The sequence below is a fragment of the Carassius carassius genome, chromosome 37, assembly GCF_963082965.1.
Source record: "Carassius carassius chromosome 37, fCarCar2.1, whole genome shotgun sequence".
Classification (NCBI taxonomy): Eukaryota; Metazoa; Chordata; class Actinopteri; order Cypriniformes; family Cyprinidae; genus Carassius; species Carassius carassius.
Window position 1 is genome coordinate 14,019,987 of NC_081791.1, and position 16,624 is coordinate 14,036,610.

At 37.8% G+C, this 16,624-nt stretch overlaps 1 protein-coding gene across 2 annotated transcripts in view; it reads right to left on the reverse strand.

Moving 5' to 3' along the window:
• Nucleotides 1-16,624, reverse strand: part of arfgef2 (ADP-ribosylation factor guanine nucleotide-exchange factor 2 (brefeldin A-inhibited)) — a 38,192-nt gene that overhangs the window by 2,818 nt on the left and 18,750 nt on the right. For both annotated transcript variants that reach the window (XM_059527620.1, XM_059527621.1), the window contains 21 exons: nt 16,322-16,493; nt 16,072-16,223; nt 15,701-15,829; nt 15,457-15,615; nt 14,156-14,303; nt 13,938-14,034; nt 13,803-13,843; nt 9,006-9,175; nt 8,709-8,860; nt 7,604-7,776; nt 7,350-7,510; nt 7,137-7,267; nt 6,928-7,057; nt 5,408-5,543; nt 5,032-5,170; nt 4,674-4,731; nt 4,351-4,465; nt 1,022-1,161; nt 704-875; nt 484-622; nt 10-127 (listed from right to left, as the gene is read on the reverse strand). In XM_059527620.1, coding sequence (XP_059383603.1) covers nt 10-127; nt 484-622; nt 704-875; nt 1,022-1,161; nt 4,351-4,465; nt 4,674-4,731; nt 5,032-5,170; nt 5,408-5,543; nt 6,928-7,057; nt 7,137-7,267; nt 7,350-7,510; nt 7,604-7,776; nt 8,709-8,860; nt 9,006-9,175; nt 13,803-13,843; nt 13,938-14,034; nt 14,156-14,303; nt 15,457-15,615; nt 15,701-15,829; nt 16,072-16,223; nt 16,322-16,493 — 2,832 coding nt within the window. The remainder of the gene's footprint in view (nt 1-9; nt 128-483; nt 623-703; nt 876-1,021; nt 1,162-4,350; nt 4,466-4,673; nt 4,732-5,031; nt 5,171-5,407; nt 5,544-6,927; nt 7,058-7,136; nt 7,268-7,349; nt 7,511-7,603; nt 7,777-8,708; nt 8,861-9,005; nt 9,176-13,802; nt 13,844-13,937; nt 14,035-14,155; nt 14,304-15,456; nt 15,616-15,700; nt 15,830-16,071; nt 16,224-16,321; nt 16,494-16,624) is intronic.

Genomic DNA, 16,624 nt, shown 5'->3' on the forward strand with positions numbered 1-16,624 from the left:
TGTTATTACTTTGTCATCAGGCAGTCTGAGTGTCCGGGTGAGGAGCAGCAGCAGGAGACTCGTCCAGGCTTCCCGGTGACTCTCTGAGGTAAGACTGATGAAGTAAGCCAAGGCTTCACTACACACCCTAAATCAAACACACACACACACACATATATTGTTACTGTCCTAATACCTTCCCGTACAGCATATGTAAATCAGAACTCGATTATGAGACTCATCCCTCAATGTTTTACATAAAACAGTTCCTACTGCTTTTTTCTTTTCATACAATTGATCTGATTATTACACATCCAGCAATGAGTGCAACACCTATATTTTTAGTCCTTTTAAATCATGTTCATAATGTCAAGAATACAAAATAATAATGAATCAACTCAAGTGCAATTTCTTCGTAGCACAGATTGTATAAAAGCAGCTATCTTTGTGTTGAGCTTGGTGAGCGAGTGTGATTAATGAATGGAGGCAGACGGCTGCACTCACTGCAGTAGACGTGTCTGGATGTCTGGCCAGGAGTCTCGCAGCTGCATGTCAGAGTACATGCGAAAGAGGATCCTCAGACTGCATGCCAGGCTGCTGGTCTCCTGCTTCAGAAGATTCGGTTTTGACTTCCCCTTAAAGCCTACATGCAAGATTAATAAAAGACATGCAAAATAAATGACAGCATTACTAAACCCAGATGAGGAAATAAAAGAGTGCGGACCTGCTCTCCAGAGTGCTGTCCTCTGTTCATTGCTGGAGTTGAAGTCCTTGGCAAACCTGTGGGACTCAAGGAGGCAGTCAAGCAGTTTGAAGAGGTGTTGTGATGACAGGTGTCTGTACATGCCCTGATCGACCTCCGTCTCTCCCTCTTCTGCTTGCTCGAGTGCATCTCTCTATTGGGAAACAGACAGAAAGAGAACAAAAGACACTTTAACTAAGCCATGGTATCAACACCATAAAGGGCTGTTCACACAGGCTGCATTCTCACAGTTATTAGTTGTAATTCATAAGGTTTCAAACAAAGGTTATGTGAAAACACCTGAGCAGCTGCCATGTTCTCGGCATCCTCCCTCTTGCTGGTAGCCGGGTAGAATACAATGTTGTCTATGGTCTGAATCAACTCCAGCTGTACGACACACTTTATAAGCAGCCCTGCAAACAGCCGGTGGTCTGAGACCCCTAGATCAGAGTAAGAGAATAACATGTTAAAATTCACAGAAGAACTACAAGGATTGGGCAACAAGGTTGTCCAGTGTTGCTTTATTTCAAAATTCAGGTCAGCCTCCATTCAATCACCAATTTCTTTGTTTCGATACATTCTCAGTGGAAAAAAACACATCCATATAATTTTCGTTTATTCAATGAGCACTTTCACATGGATACGGTAAATGTCAAAAATTGGGAACAACAACTGTGAAGTTGGTCGAGTTTTCCGTTTCATGCTGATTTTTAAAGAGGAAGAGGTCATATTGTTCAAAGAGAATGTGGCTGTTGGTGGAAACTCTAAACTGTTATGTGGCTTCAGCAGCTTATAATACTTCTTTATATTTTGGACAAAGTAAGCGAATTGTGAGGTTATGTAACTCTCAGTACAAGAGTAAATACCCCTGAAACTTCAAAGGGTTTTTTGTTCTGTAATAGATTTTTTTGGATTGTGGTAACAGGGAAATTTTCTTTAGTCAAATCTTTTTTTTTATTAGAGCGACATACAGTACCATTCAAAAGTTTGGGGTCAGTAAAACTTTTGTTTTTGAACAAAGTATTTTATGCTTACTAAGGCTGCATTTATTTGGTTAAACAGTAAACACAGTAACAGTGTAAAATTTTATTACATTTAACACAGTAATTAGATTAATTAATTATGGAGAAAAATAACACGTTAAAATGATTAACGCATCTAACGCATTTGCCCCGCCCCAGACCTATGCGGATCATTTGCCAGTTCATACAATCGATTGATGACTAATATGAGGCAGGGCAACAACTTACTGCATGATGGAGCCTAGAGAATATCCCTATAAAATTCAAGGTATGGGAGCAAAATGCCCCTGTTTGAAATTTTGTCTCATATTTACATCACAAAGAAATATCACACGAGCTGTATGCTAAGTGCAATATCATACGATATCATGTGAAACTCATCTTATACGACAGTTCATTAAGAAGTTTATAGTTGGGCTGCACGATATTGGGAAAAAAATGACATTGCCATATTTTATTATTCTGCGATATATATTGCGATATGAAATCTAATTTAATTTTTTCTTACAAACAAAAATGATTTTAAATGATTTAAACAACAGAGTATTATTTAAATTAGAGTAAATTATTTGTTTGTAACTTTAGGATATGGTTTGAATTGTTTGAATTGTTGATTTCAGCATTGAAGACTATAGCCTTAATATTGAAATTAACAATGTTGTAGAAGTGCAGTTTAGTAATAGTAAATGTTAAATAATGTAGTTAAATAGTTTAATAAATAGAACATTATTGTAAAGTGTTACAGATTTTTTTTTATACACCAATTCAGACGTGTCGTGAGTTCAGTGTTGGACAGGTCAGTTGTTTAAACCATTCATTAAATTGAATCGGTTCAAAGAAATCATTAGTTCGCGAATCAAACGTGTACGGCACGCATTGGCAGTTTAGGATATCGCACAAGATTTGACAACCCAGAAAACATGTCATCACTGGATATTTTATTTAATTTCTTTTTCCCGATACCATTGTGTCAATTGATTTTGATTAATATGCGCGAGGGAGAGAGAGCAAGACAGCACTCGTGTTGTTTGAAGACGGTGAAGGTGATCGCGCGCGTGCTCTCTCTCTCTCTCTCACTCGTTCTTATATGCGCCCTGTTAAACTGACAGGACTTAAAAACACATGCAAATGATAAACTCTCACTTTACGATGGTTAAGATGTGCAATTAATCCACGAATCACATTCGTCAAGGGCCGGGGAGCAGCTAGCCCGTACGGTTAACGAATAACTGACCAACTACGACAGCCTACATCGCACATCCTGCGATGTGACTATCGTGGATTCGCACATCGCGATATCGATGCTTAAACGACACACCTTGCAGCCCTAGTTAATAGTGTTATTTTAGACACAATGTTGTCAGTTTTGCTCAATTTTGCCAACCATAATATAAAGACAAAACAGAACTGTTCATCCCTGAGCAACCCACAGCGGCATTTCATTTCTTAATCTACGTTCTGAACGAATTTGGTAAACCATTTGGCGCGTTGATCCATTGGCATACGTGTTGGCTTTGAAGTGGCACTGCACAGACCGATCGGTGTATGAGCGTTTCAAAAGTACAAAGTTGTCTGCTCTCTAAGCTCTTGCGGTACTTTAGTGACATGACATTCAGCCAAATATGGTGACGTTACTCAGAATTCATGCTCTGCATTTAAACCATCGAAAGTGCACACACACAGAGCAGTGAACACACACACACAGAAGTGAACACACACAGAGCAGTGGGCAGCCATTTATGCTGCAGCGCCCGGGGAGCAGTTGGGGGTTCAGTGCCTTGCTCAAAGGCACCTCAGTCGTGGTATTGCCAGCCCGAGACTCGAACCCACAACCTTAGGGTTAGGAGTCAAACGCTCTAAACACTAGGCCACAACTTCTAATGTCACACACACCAAGTCGAAACAAGCCTAATGATTCAATGAACCATACATAAAGAACCATTTACTTCACTCCTGAATGAATCAGCCATTTGAACTAATCAAATGAATAAATGACTTAATCATTAAGACATTTACCACCATCTACTGGCAGTTTTCGTTTATTATTTAGAGGATATTTTCATTAAAGAAATAATTTAATATTTTCATAGTAATAATAATGAAATTAAGAAAAAAAATTATTTCACCAAACCAAAAAATGTCAATTCTGTCATTATTTACTCACATGGTCCAAAAGAGTAGGCTATACGTAATACATTTTATCAAACAAAATATTTCTTGCTGAACCTACTTTTTGTAATCTCTGTTTGATGCTTTGCACAACAATGACTTTAAATTCTCTTTTCAGAGTAATTTCTCCAAATCTGATGTGCGATTAACTAGATTAATTAATCATCACATCATGTCATTAATCAGATTACAAATTTGAATCGCTTACCAACCCTATTCTTATGATGAATTTTCAGCATCTCCAGTCAATCTCTAGTCTTTAGTGTCACATGATCCTCAAAAAACATTTTAGCATTAAAATTGAAAACAGTTGTGCTGCTTAATATTTTTGCAATTGAGGATTCTTCAATGAAGTTAATTTATTGAACATAATTTATTATAATTCGAAATCTTTTGTAACAGTCTTAACTGTCACTTTTGCACTGCAGCTGTACGTACTGGTTTGAGATTTTCCTTTCCATGTTTCATCACTGGCAGTGGACATCTGACTGTGTCCTCTCTCTGAATGAGTCCTCTCAAAACTGCTCTGCGACTGAGAATCAACCTCAGCATCCTAAAACAAAGACAAACACACACGCATACATATGAAAATCAGAGCCTAATATGCAAATGTCCACTATAAATAGAAAGTAAAGCATGATGGTTCTTAGTGTTAGCAGAGTGTAGAACACAATGTATGACAGAATAAAGGCTTATTTATGCTTGTTTGTGGCTTATTATTTGTGTATTTACGATATTTATTTATGTTATTGTGATCTCACCATGTGTTTCCCTTCTCCCACCTCCTCTTCCTGTCCAGCTGGTCGCCATGTCAGCAAGCTGTTAAGAGCAAAGTCAGAACCAAACTGAGAGAGCATTTCATAAGCAAAACCCAAACAGCCTTTTCAAACACAATATCAGCTGTCAAGAGTTGCTATATATTGGCACATCTGACAACCCAAAAAGTATTTTCTAGATTTAGTCTAAAGTTTGATTTAAATTCATTTAGATTAATTGGCATATCATGTCGTAGATTTTATTGTTTTTTAGAGTTTGATCGATAACTCTCATCAAAACACATCCAGACGGAAGGTCGTTTAGTGTCATTGAAACAGATGGTGGTGTGCAAGAGTGTCATACGCATGAGGGCTGGTGGTCTGGAAGATATCCAGCATGCAGGCGCAGGTGATGTCCCATACATCCGGACTGAACTTCTCCCCGTTCAGGATCACCAGGTTCTCCAGACAGTTTGTGCCTGACCGCGCCAGCTGCTCATTATCTGAGAACAGAGGCGGAGTTGTGAGCGTAACACACTAACACTTTCCCTGTATTACCACACCCTGCTGATTTAAAACACTACCACCCACAGGGCCAATATGTTTCTCCAAATGTGACACGTGTAGGCGTCACATTTGAAATGTCCATCTGGAATGAAGTACAGCAAGTAGCAGGGCAATGTCCTAAAATTCCTAAACTCTCCCACATGATTAGCGCAACAGATGAGTGAAATCTCCACCTTGTTTCACACACCACTGCAGCTGTGCAAAAATATCCGCCAGAAGCACCTCGCTGAGAGGCTCGTAGAATTGCGTGAACACGTCGCAGATAGCGTAGAGGGCATGGTTACATGTCGTTGTCATCCACTCTGTTTTCTATGAAAGAAAAAACATGTATAGGATGCATCCACCTTATTTTACAATGTTGAAGACATTTTTTATTAATGTGCAAGCCTTACGCTATTTTAGCCACTATAGCTAGAAGAATAAAGCTAGAAGCTACAAATGACTGCATCTACTCTTAAGTTGGGATGTAACGATTTACCCTGAACCGGTTGAAAATTTATACAAATGTGTGATTATTCAAGTTGGTCGAGATGTTAAATGAAACGTGAAACATTTGTGGGTGAGGTTTAATATGATTGTGTTTCTGAATAGAACTGTGTTTTCTTATCATCTTGCCTCTGAGTAATTCATATTAAAGTATTGTTTATAAGCACAGTGCTGTTTTGTTTACAGCAGTAACCAAGGAAACGCTGTATCTCTGCTGTTCCATAAGCGCCACCTGCAGTCAAAGAGTGAATCTGCATTCTAATTCAGACCATCTGCTGTTTTTGTTTTGTTCAGATGTTTCATGTAACATCATTTTACAAAGCTCAAGTCAGACCATTCTGTTTTTACTTCAAATTTTGAAATGATGCAATCTAAAGAAAAAAATTAAGTGCCCATGCTTCATGCATCCAGCATCTTTGTTTGGATTGTGATTAAAATGCAGTGGCTGCCTTTAAATAGAAAGCAAAGGCAATGCCTTGGCTTAAGATTTCAGAGAGATTTCTTTCAGTTGTATTTATTTGATTTGGGATTTGTTTTAAAATTTCAATTTAGATTTCAATGGTATATTTCAATTTCACAAAGAAATGTGCAGCATTTTGAAATAAAAAGATACCTTTTAACATTTGTTTTAAATCTCATTTTGTAAAAAAAAAAAAAAAAAAAAAAAAAACTAAGTAAACTTAGTAAATCATTACATTCCTACTCTTACATTAAAAATAAGGTTGATACAACTGATAAAAAGCTAATAAAAATCAGCTAGCTACATAAGTTATATAAGGGAGAAGTATCTTATAAATGAGATCAGATTACATGAATTCAACTGATTCATGATACACACAAAATATTAAAATCTACATTTACATAACCAAATTAATTATTAAATTGACTCAGTGAACTGTTTTTGTTAATTAAAATGAACACACTGGACTTCCCAGTGCTACTACTCTAATAGGCATGATAGTGAAGCATCTTTGATTATTACTTCAGATCGCTTTGATCTGGAGTTTGAAGGTTGCATGCACAAAATAATGTGATAATATCAGTGATGTAAAATTTTGTCCTGCTAGCAGTGGGAAAAAGTTGCCTGTTATTGGACAAGCTGAAGTATTTTGAATACAGTTGAGCTACTATCACATTATTGAAAATGTAGATAGGTTAGCAGCATTGCTAACATTGGTAAAATTAATATGTTTTGATTGATACTCACTTCAGTTTGCTGCTCAGGGAGCTTCATGTTGTCGAATATTCGGAAGATGATCCGAAAGAGGTCATGCCACCAGTGCTTTTCAAAGGTGTGTCCGTAACTCTTCATGATCTCAAACATGACAGTAAGACCCCTGCATGACACAAACCCTCTCAGAATAAGCTCCAAACATCCCTAAGTTTCTTTGTATGGAAGTGAAGATGTGGACCCACCTGGTCCTGACGTCTAGTTTGCAGCGGTTGATGATGCAGGAAAGCTCAAACAGGATGGGGAACCAGCCTCGCACCCAAACACGGTCACCAGGGGCCACATTCATGTCATCACTCGTGTACTCCCTCAGTGCCTGGAAAGGGGAAGTGTGACTTAAATGTTATTTTTGAAGCTCAGTCGTCATGAGTAACAAAGGCTGAGGTGACAGCACTCACCTGCGGCCGGTCAGACACGTATTTAGCGCAGTGGCGGATGAGCCGAATGGCCTCCATACTGGTGTCAGGAAATGCAGCGTTACACACAAACTCTGACAAACACTTGACTGCGTCCTGGAAAGAGTCGATGGCTGCGGCAAAATGCTGCTGAAATGTATTCACTGTGAGGAAACAAAGGATAGACATGAGAATGATGTTTTGTGTTTAAATGTTCAAGATGAAAGTTTTAAAATAGTGTGAATTTCGGTACTTACTAACAATGTGTCCTGTGGTTTGAAACGCGAGGTCCACAATGTTCTCATCATGATCTGATGCTGCTTGATGGAACACAGAGAAGATGTTCTTCCAGCCAGAGCGGATATTCGCAGCCTGGGAGTTCACCATCTGGGCCACACATCGTATCACCATGTCCCGGATAGTGGGCGACCTTTAAAATAGATGAAGTTATTGTAGAAGTAACTGAAATGCATGGCTTCAAATAAAAAATAAAATAAATTCTAAAATAATGACTTCTGACAGGTTTCCTGAATACTTCACCCATTGGACAAACAGATAGTTCTGCTCCAAACTTGCTGTTGAATGAGCTAATGTTGCTGGTTTTTAATGGCACCACAGAGCCGTGGTTAGGTTGCATGATTAATCAAAATAAAACTGAAATCATAAATTTACTGAAATAAATTTATACACTGTATTAGGGGCGTCTGCGGTTTTCAAATCAATCAAAATAAAAGTTTGATGGTTTAACATTTGAAAATGAAATGTATGAATTAAAAAAAGAATATTAAATATGTTTTGAATATTTAAATAATATTTTTATTTCATTTCACACAAAAAAGCATTTTTAACATCAAATAACAATAATTTCAAATTAGTTTTAATGTAAATGTAATATTGTAATATAATTATATTTTCTTAAATATTCACGTTTTTATTTACAGTGAAATATTGCAATAATATATTTTGTAATTTTTCTATTTCTACTTGATAATAATAAAAATTCATATATGCCATATTGATACATATTTACAACATTTTGGCCAAACTGTCAAAATTTAGCACAGCAAACCTGTCATTTTTTTTAAACTGCATTTTAAAATCACAATCTCAACTTTCATCAGGAGATTCGTAATAAGATTTCTTTCCCCGAATCATGCAGCTCCAGTGAGTGTTTTTTTTGGGAAGACAAACTGCAAATGGTCTACTTCTAGTTCTTGTTCCATAATAAGCTGGGATAACAAAATATTTTCCCTCTGAATATTACACGTTTCTCCTTAAGTGTTTAAAGGTAACATGTTTCATCATGATGCATCATTTCTTTATCTCTCCAACTGTTCACATTTCTAACTTCCCTCTCCTCACCTGTTCTTCTTCATGATGTGTTCAAATGGCCTTAAAAAGTCCTTCTGGAAGCGGAAATTGGCAAGTTCTCCTTTCTCCAGAAACTTCATTGATAGTTGTCTCAAGGAGTCCACAGCAAAGATGGCCACATCCTCATTAGGATTACAACCCACCTGCCGAACCAGAAATCAAACACAATCAGACAGCTGTTTTACTGATTTATTAAATCCGGGAAAATAAATAAATAAATTCACTGGCAGCTTGAAGGTGCGGTCACATTAGGAAATTTTGACTGCACCTTTAGGTAAGGCTACAGACCTTGTTAAAGTGATCTCCGATGACCTGCCAAATGCGTGACCACTGTAAACGGATGCGGTTCATGTTGTAGTAGGAGATCTCCACTATCTTCTGCAGACTGAACATGCGTGGCTGGTGAGCAGAGGCCAGCTCATCCATGGACACCGCACAGAGCCAACGCACAAAGTCCACTGGTGATGGAGCGAGTTTACAATTAATACAAATATCAGAGACATTTTGCCCACAGATACATTATCTACACATCCACGGTAGGGCTGCTCGATTATGGCAAAAATTATAATCAAGATTATTTTGGTCAATATTGTAATCATTGTATATTGTAAATATTGTAAACGGTGCTTTAAATGTTTTTTTATGCAAGTCTCAAGTAGTTTGATTGTTTCATTTATTCACTATACCATTTATTAGTAATGTCTCATTTCACTTTAAGTTTGGCTTTAGTTTTGTATTTATTGCAGTTTATATGAAAAGATTCCTGTAGCGTTCATCCTACTAAAGAAATTAATAATCAAATGTAAAATAAAACATAGCCCGCTGTCACTTTAAGAGCAGCACGGATCCAAATTACTGTTATGCGTATTTTCATTCTCAATTTTTTACATGACCGATGAATGTATACATGAATAATCACCAAGTGCAGCATTTTGACACATTTTTGCATATATTTGACCGAATAGGCGCACACCTTGAGATAAAAGATGACTTTAAATGTCCGTGTTCTGTTCAGTCTCTGAGCGCTTATCTTTCCTGAAGAGCAGCGCAAGTTCTCTTTCACGCTTTTAAAAACATGAATAAATATACTTCAATAATTCAAGCACGTCCCATTGTGCAAATGTCACGTTACATGATTTTACTGATTTGCACGGGAAATTGGGCTTTTATGGAGGAACGAAAGTGCTGCGCTGCAAAAGGGGGCGGAATGGGGCACAATAATCGTTTTATCTCGATTATTGGATTTTCATAATCGTTGGAAGCCAAAATCGAAATCGAATCATTTTTTCGATTAATTGCACAGCCCTAATCCACAGTGTACTGGCTGAACACATTCCTTTTTGCATGATGTTGCATGATGGTAAGAATACGTAAAATAACCAAATAAACTGCATCCACCCAAACAGTCTGCAACAGGTCATTTTTAGCCATTCATACACTTACAACCAAAACATGTAGCAATTATTATAGAAATATTTCGGAAAAAGTGTTTAACAGTTCATGTTTTTGCTAATATTGTGATGGTGGTATCTTTGCATATTCTTACATAATTTCTGAAACAAAAGGCCAATTGTCTTTCATCAAAGAGAAGTTCCATCATGAAACCATGTTTGTATGTAGCACACAGATTAGGGAAGCTTGCTATGTGCCTACATAATCTTTAAATCAAAAATATGAACGCTAATGTCAACGATTCAATTTCCTGATGAACATCGTTACACCCTACATTTTTTTCTCATTTAATAAGCAGTTCACCTTAATATACGTCACAATAGGGGAGCAAATATGATCACAATTTCAGTTTCCAGATGAGTTGATAAGCAGGAAAGCTTACCAGCATGGTTGCAATGTCTGCGTAAAAAAAACTAACCCTATGGCCAATCAAAACTATCCACATTACAAAACTACACCCTATCACATATTAAAATCATATCAAAACTTAAAATATGCCACTCCCATACCTAAAATACATACTTTACAGTCCCTGTTATGCATTAAACACAATTTTTACTTAAAAAATCACTATAGAGTAGTGATCAAACACACATCTGTTTTCATAAAGGAGCTAAACCAGAGCCCCTTCCTCAAATACCCCAAATCTAGCATAGTTTTATTATTGGTTGAAAGTAAATACAACCATTTCAATCAAATCAAATAAAAAAATGGTGGACTTGGCAACCCTGTGTAACAGAGCTACAGAAGCAATACCGACAGAACAACCCCACACCTTGTAAGTCACTTCCTTATGATGTAATGGACCAACTTACTGAATCTCTGACCATAAGAACACACCCAAGCTATGGTGAAAAGAGTAATAGTATGGACGCCTACTTAAACACTAAAAACATAACTGATTTTCCATTGCTCATGGAGCTAATGGTGAATGCAGCAGTTCCTGTTAATTTCTTGCTTAATAAAAAAAATAAATAAAAATACTCCGAACCCATTGACTCAAGTTTACCAGAGAAGAATTAAATGTATCTATTTCCAGATAATCAACCCACACAGATATGCTCTCAAACAGTGTTGGGGATTAACTTACTACATGAATAACCTAGCTACACTTCTCAGTAGCATGACAGCAGCGCAATTGTTTTCAAAATAGTGTTGCTTTTCTAGTAACAAGCTATTTTTTCTCCAGAGAGCAATAGTGTAGTGTGACGTGTGCAAGCTCACATCTTTGTAGTAGCTGTAGTCCTTAAAGGGATAGTTCACCCAAAAATCATAATTATGTCATTAATAACTCACTCTCATGTCGTTCCAAACCAGTGAGACCTCGGTTTATCTTCGGAACACAGTTTAAGATATTTTAGATGTAGTCCGAGAGCTCTCAGTCCCTCCATTGAAGCTGTGTGTACGGTATACTGTCCATGTCCAGAAAGGTAAGAAAAACATCTTCGAAGTACTCCATGTGACATCAGAGAATTTTTTGAAGCATCGAAAATACATTTTGGTCCAAAAATAGCAAAAACTACGACTTTATTCATCATTGTCTTCTCTTCCGGGTCTGTTGTGAGAGAGAGTTTAAAACAAAGCAGTTTGTCATATCTGGTTCGCAAACGAATCATTCGATGTAACCGGATCTTTTTGAACCAGTTCACCAAATCAAACTGAATTGTTTTAAACGGATTGCGTCTCCAATACGCATTAATCCACAAATGACTAAAGCTGTTAACTTTTTTAATGTGGCTGACACTCCCTCTGAGTTCAAACAAACCAATATCCCAGAGTAATTAATTTACTCAAACAGTACACTGACTGAACTGCTGTGAAGAGAGAACTGAAGATGAACACCGAGCCGAGCCAGATAACGAACAACAGACTGACTCGTTCACGAGTCAAGAACCGTTTCTGTCAGACGTGTCCGATCCGAGATGCGAGGAGATGATGATACTGCGCATGTGTGATTCAGTGTGAAGCAAACCGACACACAGAGCATCTGAACCGAACTGATTCTTTTGGTGATTGATTCTGAACTGATTCGGTGCTAATGTTATGAGCCCAGGTAAACCGAAGGCTTGAATCAAGGGCAATCATCGCCAATGACGCCATTACGTAGAGCGCAAAAGAACCGGTGAACCGTTTTCTTCAACCGGTTTATTGAATCGAACTGTCCGAAAGAACTACTGGTGATCCGAAAACCGATGCAACCGGTTCTTCACTCGTAAACGAGTCATTCTATTGTTCGTTATCTGGCTCGGCTCGGTGTTCATCTTCAGTTGTCTCTTCATAGCAGTTCAGTCAGTGTACTGTTTGAGTAAATGAATTACTCCGGGATATTTGTTTGTTTGAACTCAGAGGGAGTGTCAGCCACATTAAAAAAAGTTAACAGCTTAAGTCATTTGTGGATTAATGTGTATTGGCGACGCGAACCGTTTAAAACGATTCAGTTCGATTTGGTGAACTGGTTCAAAAAGATCCGGTTACATCGAATGATTCGTTCGTGAACCGGATATGACACACTGCTTTGTTTTGAACTGTTTTACAACAGACACGGAAGAGAAGACAATGCTGAATAAAGTCGTAGTTTTTGCTATTTTTGGACCAAAATGTATTTTCGATGCTTCAAAATATTCTAATTGACCCTCTGATGTCACATGGACTACTTTGATGTTTTTCGTACTTTTCTGGACATGGACGGTATACCGTACACACAGCTTCAATGGAGGGACTGAGAGCTCTCGGACTAAATCTAAAATATCTTAAACTGTGTTCTGAAGATGAACGGAGGACTTAAGGGTTTGGAACAACATGAGGGTTGGTTATTAATAACATAATTATGATTTTAGGGTGAACTATCCCTTTAAGCAACACAACTACTTCTAAATTCATATTTAAAGTTTGACTATGTAATTAATGCTGTAGAACAAAAAGTTTTCTTATAATGTAAAATATAGACCTTATTCTGCACATAAATTCACAACTGCTACTTAAAAACATAATTCCATGCTAATTATTTTTTCATGTTTTACATCTACAAACTGAACCTCTCTGTAAATCAAAACCCTTGCATTTGCAGCATTGGGGAACATTCATCACCATGTTTTTGAATGAAATTACAGCATTTAAATAAATGTCAACTTACTGTATTTGTTCAAGCTTGTGTGGTCACATCCTGTAGCTAATTCAGACCTTCTTTGATTATGTGCTAGATAAATAGTGCTGTAATAATAAATTAATTATATTATCTCATAGTTACACTATCGTTCAAAGGTTTGGTGTCTGTAAGATAAAAAAAAGCCAATACTTTTATTCAGCAAGACTGCATTAAACTGACCAAAAGTGACAGTAAAGACATTAATAATTTCTATTTCAAATAATTGCTGTTAATTTTCTTCATCTCAGAAATAAATTACATTTTAAAATATATTAAAATAGAAAAGTTACTTTAAATTTTAGCAATATCTCACAATAATATGGTATTACTGTATTTTGATCGAATATATAAAGCTTAAGTGAGTATAAGAGACTTCTTTCAACAATACTTAAAAAAACTACTTTTGAATGGTAGTGCATGTGTTTAAAATATATTTCCCCCTTAAAAAATTCAACGCTAATGTGGTTACATTAAAAAAAGAACCCTACCAATTGCATTTCCATCAAGCCTGGTGGATCCAGTGAAGATTCTGGCACACAAAAGAGAGACGGAAGGTCAGACAAGGAAGCATAAACAGTAAGAACAACACTGCATGTTTGTATTGTCCTGTGATTTCAATGTACCTGTCCACAGCCACCACAACACTCTGAGAGCTGGTCTCCCCCACTGACTCCTGGATATGAGCCATCTGACGCCTGTCTGGACCTCCAACCAGAGTACCTGCAGGAGACCAATAATACTGTTTTGCTCCATAAGGAACATTGTCTCCACACACCAATAAACAGACGGGTCACTTCGGTCGAATCCATGAGCTATTAACTGCAGTCGTACAATGGCCTACCTAAGCCGAGGGGCATGAATTCCTCTCCTCCTGATGGGAAGCCCTTTATGCTGCCTCCTTGGTCCCGGACCACACCAGAGATGTAACGCGTCTTCACCCCTGTCCCAATCAACTGGGCCAACTCCAGCTGACTGATACACCTCAGAATCTAAACAAAGAGCAAGCAGATGTGTAGAGGCTGGAAAGAAACTTTAGCAAATTAATAGTTTTGGAGGAAAGCAGGGGTTTATGCACACCAGCGGAGTGGAGTTGCATGACTCAACAAAATGTCCTGGATGACCTGCTGGTCTGGGGTGTGGAGTGTGGAAGTGTTTTAGGCCAGTTTTCTATTATGTATTCTACGTTTCTTTTAAAGGATTAGATCACTCCAGAAGTTAAATTTCCTGGTAATTTACTCAACCCTATGTCATCCAAGATGTTCATGTCTTTCTATCTTCAGTCGAAAAGAAATTAAGGTTTTTGAGGAAAATGTTCCAGCATTTTTCTCCCTATAGTGGACTTCAATGGGGACAAATGGGTTGAAGGTCCAAACTGCAGTTTCAACGCAGCTTCAAAGGGCTCTACACAATCCCAACCAAGGAATAAGGGTATTTTCTATTAAAACGATTGGTCATATAAAAAAAAAAAAAAAAAAAAAAAAGTATATACTTTAACTACAAATGCTCATCTAGCACTAGCTCGACTTCACACGCTTACGTAATCACGCTGGAAAGTTGTGATGTAGGCGAAAGTACCGATACAGTGTTTACAAAAGTAAAGTCAAACGCCTTTTACAAAAAATGGTAAATCAACGCTGTTGGATAATTTTGAAGTTGAAGCAGAAAATGAGATTGAGTTTTTCACTCTACCCTAACTTTTTGAACCAGATTACATGAAGAACTAATCTTTTCCAATATGACTATGTACTGAGTGAAGTCGTGGACGCGCATCACAGAGCTAGTGCAAGACAAGCATTTGTGGTTAATAAGTATATAATTATCTTTTTTTTTTTAACCAATCGTTTTGCTAGAAAAGACCTTATTCCTCGGCTGGGATCGTGTAGATCCCTTTGAAGCTGCATTGAAACTGCGACACGCTGAATCCCACTGAAGTCCACTATATGGACAAAAATTCTGACAACCTCAATTTATTTTTCGACTGAAGAAAGAAAAACATGAACACTCTGGATGACATGGGGTTTAGTAAATTTTCAGGAAATTTTGATTCAGGAGTGAACTAAACCTTTAAATGGAAAACCAGGAGATGATTTGGGGTATTTACAGCACACATTGCTGACTCTATTCACACGCTCTGATGCCCACCTCATGCCAGGAGTTTCCCAAGTAGTTTCCGTCGGTGTGGGCGACCATGATGAGAGTCTTTATGGTATCAATGTTCTTCTGCTTCATCTCTGTGATACTTGAGCTAGCGGTGAGCAGCGTAAACCGGGCCAAGGCCTGGATATAGGCATCTCTCTCCAACTGTGAAACAGAAAAAAAGTAAGGACTAAATAAAAAAAAAAAGCTTGAGTATGATTAGTCACACGAAATGTGTAGAAACACAAACCAGCATGTTGAAGATGCAGGTGATCCTGATCGCACATCGGATCCCCTCCAGACAAAGAGATGCCACGTCCTGATCATCACAATCCTGGAGTCCTACGCTGAACGCTGCCAACAGAGGAGTCCAGGCCAGCTGTTTTACATAGATCAAAACAAAGAAACATACAAACTGAAAAATTATACTCACAGATAACATACTTTCAATGTTTAACTTCATTTCAACATATACAGACTGATGTGTGAAACCACAACATCCTGGAACAGTATCAGATCATGTCTCCATGACCTGCTCATGATCCCTTTGACCTAACAATGACTTTCTGTTCCAGCACTCAGCTTGCACTGAACTGTGGTTCATTGGACATGTGTGATTACCTTGAACATGGGCCGGACGTGCTCTAGGTGAGTGGCACTGAAGAAGGGAGCCTGAGCGTGACTTACAGCCTCCATCAGAGCTTTAGCCGTTTTGGCCATCTGCTCCATCTCCATGTTATACAGCAGCCTTCTCTGCTTCTCATTGGGTACATCTAACCGAAGGAAGACAAACAGCTCATGTCAGCATTCAGCAGGGTTTCATTCAATTCTATCAAAGAAAATTACAGGTATTTTGTTGAGAGGATCTTACTCTGTTTGCTGGATTTGGGAGTGATGGAGTATTCTTTGCTCTCTTTCAAAGCAATCTTCTTCCCTGCAATCTCGTCGTAGATGGAGGAGAGATACTCCTCGGGCAGGTCCTTACTGTCATTAATGCCACGGTTCATTTTTATGTACTGCTCCTTCGTCATTTTGTTCTTCACCTGAAGAGAAGAGAAAACAAAACTAGATTTTTACACTTCATGGAAAAAAAACTTTTTTTTAGAATTTTTTAAGAATGTTCCTAAATGCTGGATGGTTGCAAGACTTTGTTTTGCAGTTACTAAGGTTCTGG